The following is a 7,025-nucleotide window of genomic DNA, read 5'->3' as shown; positions in this document are numbered from 1 at the left end:
TCATGGGCCCTTAAGTATCCTTTCCAGGAGTAGGTGCCCCGACTTTGCTCCACCCTTTAGCAGTGCGTGTAAATCGAGGGCAGGTCAGGAAGTCCCAGCTGGGAGAGATGGTTCCTGCTCGCCAGGACCTCAGTGAGGGCTCAGCAAGCGGTACAACTGGGAGATATGTCTTTTCAACGGTGTTATAAGCTGGACAGAAAGAGAAAAGTTTCAATCATCCTCCTTCCTCCTGTTTTTATTGCCGTGTATGGTGTGAGGACTGCTGCATGCAACAGCCTTTAGTGAGGGGCTCTGGACCTCTTCCTTCTGCTCAAGCTTTCCTGAAGGATCTCACGGGTATTTCAGGCTGCAGGAAAATGTACCGGGGAAACCATGCTAGGTAAGGCTGTCTGAGCTGCCACGGACCTTCTTTAGCCAAGGATGCTTTTTCTTTTAGCAATGCTTTTTTTGGTTGATAATCAGGCCAGGAAGATGAAAAGAACAAATGTACCTGGAACTGCGAGTGAAGTGAAGGCTAGTGCTTTCCTCTTGACTTTGCTGCTTTTGTATCTGCCGGCAATAAGCTAGTTGTGGTAAAGAAATGTGCCGAGAGAGATATTTTTGAATGGTTGTCAACCAGCAAATGTATGGAATCCGTAGCTTTCTGGAAGCAAGCCTAACCTGTACGTCCCTGTTCCTCCCCTGCCCTCCATTTTCAAGTTTAATTTGAGATTTTTTTTATGTGTTAATTCGAATTATTGCTGGAATAAAATATTTGTAGTTTATACAATCAATGGTTGATAAAGCTTTGAAAAATCCCTCACCAGCCCCTTTCCACACATACACACCTCTCCTCCCCCCCCATCTTCGTTTCGGTGTTTGTGTCTTATTAGCACAAATTTATTTCAGGGTTTTTTTGTTTGGTTGTTTTTGTTTGTTTTTTCTAGAATTCTTTTCACTGTGACTCTGGTTTGTCAAACTGTTCATTTAGGAAAAGGTAAGGAAAATCTCGTGTTTCCCCGCCCCCCTCCGTGTTTCTGTTGTACATTTACAGTACGTTTTGCTTCATCACAAGCTACTCTTCCATATTTGCACTTCTTGTCAAGGCCGTGAAGATGTGAAAAGTCTCAATGCCACAGCGCAAAAGTCGCAGCTCAAGAACGAAGGGACTATTATAAGTGCTCTCACTGACATGAATCAGAGTTATGAAAGCAGAAAGCAACAGAATTCCAGGGCATTGGTACCTTTCACTGGGATTACAGAGAGTAAGTAACATTACTTATTTAAACCATGGCATAAAATTGCTTTTTAATATATCACAGTAATGCTTGGACTGTTGTCTTGGAAGATTTTAGCCTGTTGGTTTTCTGTGGTTGCTCATTTAAATTACTCCAGTAGCCGCTTATGAAATGGTGATAACGATTTAAGGTAGAACCAGAGATCCCTTTCCTGCAAAAGGTGGAAAAACAGGTAGAGGCTGGAATTAAGAAGGGGTTGGTCCCTGGGACTTGCAAAAGTGTTTGTAAAATTTTGTAAAATTCTGTTCTTTTTAAATTCAACATATTTCATGACCAAAAATTATTTAATTAAAAGAAAAATTTCAAGCTGTCTGAAAGCAGTAGTACTAACAGGAAAAATCCAAGGACAGACTTATGTTTCTTCCCACATATATAAAGTTTAAATTGGTACTCACTCCCAGAAGTTTGAGAAATGCTTCAGGGAGCATTCCCCTGCCCTCTCAAAACTAAGCAACTTCTCCCAGTGACAAAGCCTCCTTTCTTCAAAAATAGTCACCGCTTCCCGGTAACAATGCCCCTTTTCTTAGTGTGACTGAAACCTGCCTCCGTCAAAGTGAAATATTTCACTGGAATATAGGTGGCTGCTGCTGCTACGAGACTTGCCAGGCGTTGTTCCTTGACCATTCTGTAATCCCTAGTAGTTTGCTTCTAATCCTTAACTAAACAAACTGGGCTTAACTGAACAAACACTCCTAACGGGTAGATAATTTTATTGTCTCTAAAGACAATAAAACTAGATATCCTTAAGATCCTTTGGCAACTGCAGAGACCTGAGAGAACAAGTGAGGAAAAGGGGAGGTTCAGAGCCCCCGGAATGCGTGGTAACCTGTGATACTGTCTTGCAGGTAAAAAACTGAACAGACACTGCTGTCAAAACGGAGGGACCTGTATCCTAGGGGCTTTCTGCGCCTGCCTAAAGCATTTCACTGGCAGATACTGTGAATACGATGAGCGGCAAAGGTAAAAACCAGACCAAAACCAGAGAGAGTGAGCAAGCTGCCCTGGAAGGTTATTTTCTGTGATGTGATCAGGGATGTACCAAATGTCTCCATTGTTCTTGACAGCAACTGCGGCAGCATTGCCCACGGTGCCTGGGTGCTGAAGGGCTGCTGGCTGTGTCGGTGCGGCTATGGTACTCTGAACTGTCTCTCAGAAATAATGCATGATAACTGTGGTAAGGAATGGCATTAAACCAACCATTTTAATCTTGTGGGTAACAGAATTGCCTTCTGCAAAGGTGGGGTACTCGGAGATTGCTGTATATGCTCTATTTAGACTTCTGCAGGGGCCTACTTTGTTTCAGAGAATGCATTAGAGGGACAGTAAATAATACTGCTGTTGCCTGTATAGTACATCACATAAAATACTTGGAGATCTCTATAATCCTGTGCAGTAGGAAACTTCCCCCACTTAATTGGAAATTACAGAGATTAAGTGTTTCTCTGTTCTGCAAAACCTGCACATGTCTATGGCTTCCCACTTAACTAGGACAATTTGTACAACCAAAGGACATCCACGGATACCTAAACACTTTGTTAGATGAGGAAGGAGAAAAAGCGGTAGCATAAAGCTGGTGTGGTAGAAGCAGAAACCAGTATTACTCTAAAGAAACAAGTACTGAAAACTTGCATGTTGTTGCATAAGCCATTTAATACATAAATGTCAGAAAACTAATCCAAACCTTATTTTAAGATCTGTGTTTAATCTTCAAAATATTCTTGTACAGAGTTCTAGGACTGAGCTACTAGGTGTAGCTGTAGTCCTGATTAGTCTAAAGTAGTAGCATCCAGTCTCCTCAAAAGCACTATATTACTTTAAGTCAAATCTATACATCAGCCTGTGAAAATCCCTGTATAAATGTTTGAGTATTTTTGAAAGTGGTGTATCAGCTCTCATGAAAGCTTGGGGATTGCTTTACAGGTATTTATTTTCCATGGCGAACTGGCTACTGAGATCCAGACAATTCTCAATAGTCTGAGGTGACTAATAAGAGTTTAAAATTATTTTATCTCCAGTGGCAAAGTTAGTGCAAAATATTCTTGCTCTTCTCCATCCATGATGTCTTATTCCTACTGTGTTGTAATATATTTCCTTCAGCTGTGCCAACATTGCTAATTAGCAGGGTGAAAAAAAGCAACAGACCTAAATAACTTCAAGGCTCATTTGCACCCCAAGGAACTGCTGGCCTCTTCTTTCCTTACCAGATTCCTATCTGAGTGAGCAGCAGTACCTTGAAGTTGTGACTCCCGAGTTATACCACCACCTCAGAAATAAATATAAATTTCAAAACTTAAGCTTCTTAGATCCTCAAGAGATGCCGTACTGTGTCATAAGCCCTCAATCCAAAGGGGTGAAATGCAAAAGAAAGTTGACATTCCTATCTTGCAACCACAGACAAAAATAAAATAAAAAACCCACCAGAACAAACACACCACCAAACCCACTTTTGCCCTGAAGTCTTCTCTATTGACTAATTTTGTGTGGCACTCAACTTGCTTGTTAAAGCTCTTCAGAAGACTTAAATGCTCAAGTTCCCTCGGGTGTTCACCTTTGAATCAAACCTATTGGTTTCCATTACAGGAGCAAACAAGCCTCGACGCGCTCAGTAAAAGCAGTCGACTGCTTACTACTCTTGAATTTAGCTTAACAAAGGCAACAGAGGTTGCAGGAGAATCATCTGCTCATCCTTTGAGCAGGGTCTCCTGTCTTTCATGTGTGTGAGGGCATGGCTTTCTGCTTGTGTTAAAAAATGGACCCCTTTCTTGTTAAAGGAAGGGTTAAAAGGCTACATGCAGACTCTTGTGAAGATCTTGCTTTTGCTTGGTATTTACTTTTGATTATTCTGAGATTAATGCTTGCAAGAGCTGATAAGTGCTATCAGTTGCTCCTCAAACGATCATTGATGGGACATCTATTTACATCTCTGCCCTGAGAATAGCCTTTTTCATTGGCTTTAACAGCTGATAGCTTTAACTGAAGTACCTGTGAGATGTTGGAGGACTTTCAAAGTATGTTGAAAACACTTGTATTTTAAAATTTACCTATTTTACCCATTAACCATTTAATTTTCTTGATACTTTTTTTTTAGAACTGAAATCAGGAAAGGAGGAAATTACCAGATTATATTCTAATGGCCTAAGACTACAGCAAACAGTGCTTGCACTCCCTTGCCTGCTCCTCGTCCTCCTGGAGCTCTGCTACTGGCACTTGTGAAACTGGACAAAGGGAAATATCTTAGGGTTTATGTAACCATCACTATAAGTCATACAATTTTTCTCTTCTGTGAGCTACAGAAGACACTTCTTACCTGTTGGAGGCAGAGTAAAATGTAGTAGTTAATGCTGAATGCTTGGATTATTATACATTCAGATTATATGAATGTTAAGTATTTATTATTATATTATTTTATTACTGCTATTAATGTCTGATTCTAACAATTCTTTAGTTCTAAAATACTGTTCTTCCAGTGGAAGCAAAAAACTCTCCAATGTTCTATGCCTTAAGTATTGTAAATTATAGTAATTTTTTTGTACATAGTACAACTATTTTAATAAATAAAAGTGGTATAATTTCTGAAGGGTTTTTATGTTTGGCTTTATTTAAACTTGAAAATTCTTATCTAACATTTGTCCTTGTATTGTACCCTGTAAGAAAAGGGCAGGGTAGAATGAACAATCAGAAATTTTAATAGATGAGGGTTTTCAGAGTAGGTAAATTTTAAACCTCAACGTATAGAACTCTAGAGGTAATACAGTCTTTCAGTTTTTATTATTTATTATAGCTAAATTGTATGTATAATCTTAGGCAGAAAGCACAGGGGTTTTTAACAACATGTGGCTGATACTTAATTGGGTTTTTGGGGTTTATTTTATTTCATGTGCTAAATATGAGCTTCTCTTGTCCTTTTAAAAGGACAGCAAAGAGCAACCTCTTTAAACCTTTTTGGTAGGAAATCTGTCTTGATTTATATACCATATAAATATGAGTATTCCTAGGCTATAAAGTAAAAAATGTTTGGAATGTGTAACTGTGTTTGTAATGCAAGTTTATAAAACACCAGAAAACTGTTTGTAATTTTTTTTTTTTTTTTTAAACAGAGAGAAGCCTAAAATATACCTTCATTCTTTGAATGTGGAGCTACCACACAGGAAAAAGTTTTATAATTTGGCTGGCTTAAAAGACAGTATTGATGTATAAAATCCTTAAGGACTTTAAGAAGTTCAATATATTTAATTCTTAAAATATGTTTATTCATTTCTTGGGTGCCACAAACAAGACAACAATCCAGTTATTAAGGAGAGAAGGGTGCATCACCAATGAATAACACAGTGGTGTCCCTGCTCATGGCAGAGCGGTTAGAATTAGATGATCTCTAAGGTCCCTTCCAACCCAAAACATTCTATGATAGTATCTTGTCTGCCTCTGAATCTATGACTATTCACTAACAGTCTCTTTTTATTGTGTAAAAACATATTCATTTTAAATACTGTAAAGGATTCGGGCTGCTCCTTTCTGCACCCTAGACTTCGGTGGAAAGACTAAGGTTTCTCACTCTTTGCATAAGATACACTAGACCAGAAATGGTCCTTTTCTCTTTATTTCACACAAACTCAGTGTACTCATATGCCTGTGTTTCCACAGACTTTGAAAAGGAGCTACCAGCTTAGGACAATCAAATATCAAAGAGAACAGCTGGGGGAAAATAGTCATGCCTTTATTTATCAGATGTTGAAATTGCAGGAATGCCATTGTGAAAACATCTTGGCTTGCTGTAGAGCATACATGAGAAGTCTGTAGGCAATACAGCTTGTAATGTGCTTCAAATAGGCTTTACTTTTTGAAGAAAAGTACATAGTACAGTAAAAATATATCCAAAGTAATACTTTTTTTTAATATATATCTCTACAGAAATCATACAGAGCCATAAAAGATTGCAATTAACCAAAGGATAGAGTTGTCCAATAAAGATTTTATGATAGAAGAGCTCTTTCTGTTGCAATAACATCCATAGAAGATTTAATCAGGAAAAGCTGATCTGGAATAACTCCTTATGTAGATGAGCCTATATGCCTGCAAGAGTCGCCCTGGTGGAGTTATATGTTGGGTCAGTATGCCTTGAATGATTAGAGCAATTTAAAAGTCTAGCAAAGCAACATTTTCCTGCTGTACCAAAACATCAATCCAAGGCATCTAATTAGAAGCAGCAAGGTACAGTTTCAAAGCACTGCATGGGGAACTTAGCTTGGTAAGTGATTCTAATTAATGTCAGTGTAAATTACTACTCCCTCTTAATACTAGGATTTGAAAAATTTCTCCAGTGTACCTGGAAGTAGTGATAGATTTTTCTTGGTTTGTTTTTAAGATAACAATTCTTTATCTTATGCCATTGCATTCTGTTTTACTGGAGAATCTGAAAATTATGGCTTCAGAACTGTTTTGCATCTACCATCCTAAGGTAAAACATAGTGATGGTTAGTCGGGGAAGACATTTGTTTGGTCTTTGAGTCAGGGCTCTGGAAGTTGCCATGAGTAGAGGGAACGGAGCACAGTCTGTTGTCCTTGCATACCTCTGAAGCAGAAACAGCCACAGGAGCTCAGTTTGAGGAGAAACAGGTATCTCCTTAAGTTAAAAAAAAAAGAAAAAAAAAAAAAAAAAGGAGGAAAAAAAAGAAAAAGCATTCAGAAGCTGTCCATGCATAGTCTCATTAGCAAATAAAAATATAACTAAGAAAACAGAAAGCTCTAAGG

General features: G+C 38.5%; 1 protein-coding gene across 1 annotated transcript; it reads left to right on the top strand.

Moving 5' to 3' along the window:
* The first annotated feature begins 356 nt into the window (after positions 1–356).
* LOC104530390 (cryptic protein) lies at positions 357–4,490 on the top strand. The gene is made up of 6 exons (XM_029086726.1): positions 357–379; positions 927–976; positions 1,086–1,244; positions 2,123–2,237; positions 2,342–2,451; positions 4,366–4,490. Exons 1-6 carry the CDS (start codon positions 357–359, stop codon positions 4,488–4,490), a joined length of 582 nt encoding a protein of 193 aa, XP_028942559.1.
* Positions 4,491–7,025: the final 2,535 nt, after the last annotated feature.

This window comes from Antrostomus carolinensis, unplaced genomic scaffold (assembly GCF_000700745.2).
Source record: "Antrostomus carolinensis isolate BGI_N321 unplaced genomic scaffold, ASM70074v2 scaffold19329, whole genome shotgun sequence".
NCBI lineage: Eukaryota > Metazoa > Chordata > Aves > Caprimulgiformes > Caprimulgidae > Antrostomus > Antrostomus carolinensis.
The sequence above is the reverse complement of the archived record's forward strand: the minus strand, read 5'-3'. Positions and strand labels throughout refer to the sequence as shown.

Coding starts and splice junctions, on each gene's coding strand:
- LOC104530390 (XM_029086726.1), top strand. CDS start 357: ATGTACCGGGGAAACCATGCTAG. Junction 2,238..2,341: donor GAATACGATGAGCGGCAAAG/GTAAAAACCAGA, acceptor TGTTCTTGACAG/CAACTGCGGCAGCATTGCCC. Junction 2,452..4,365: donor AATAATGCATGATAACTGTG/GTAAGGAATGGC, acceptor CTTTTTTTTTAG/AACTGAAATCAGGAAAGGAG.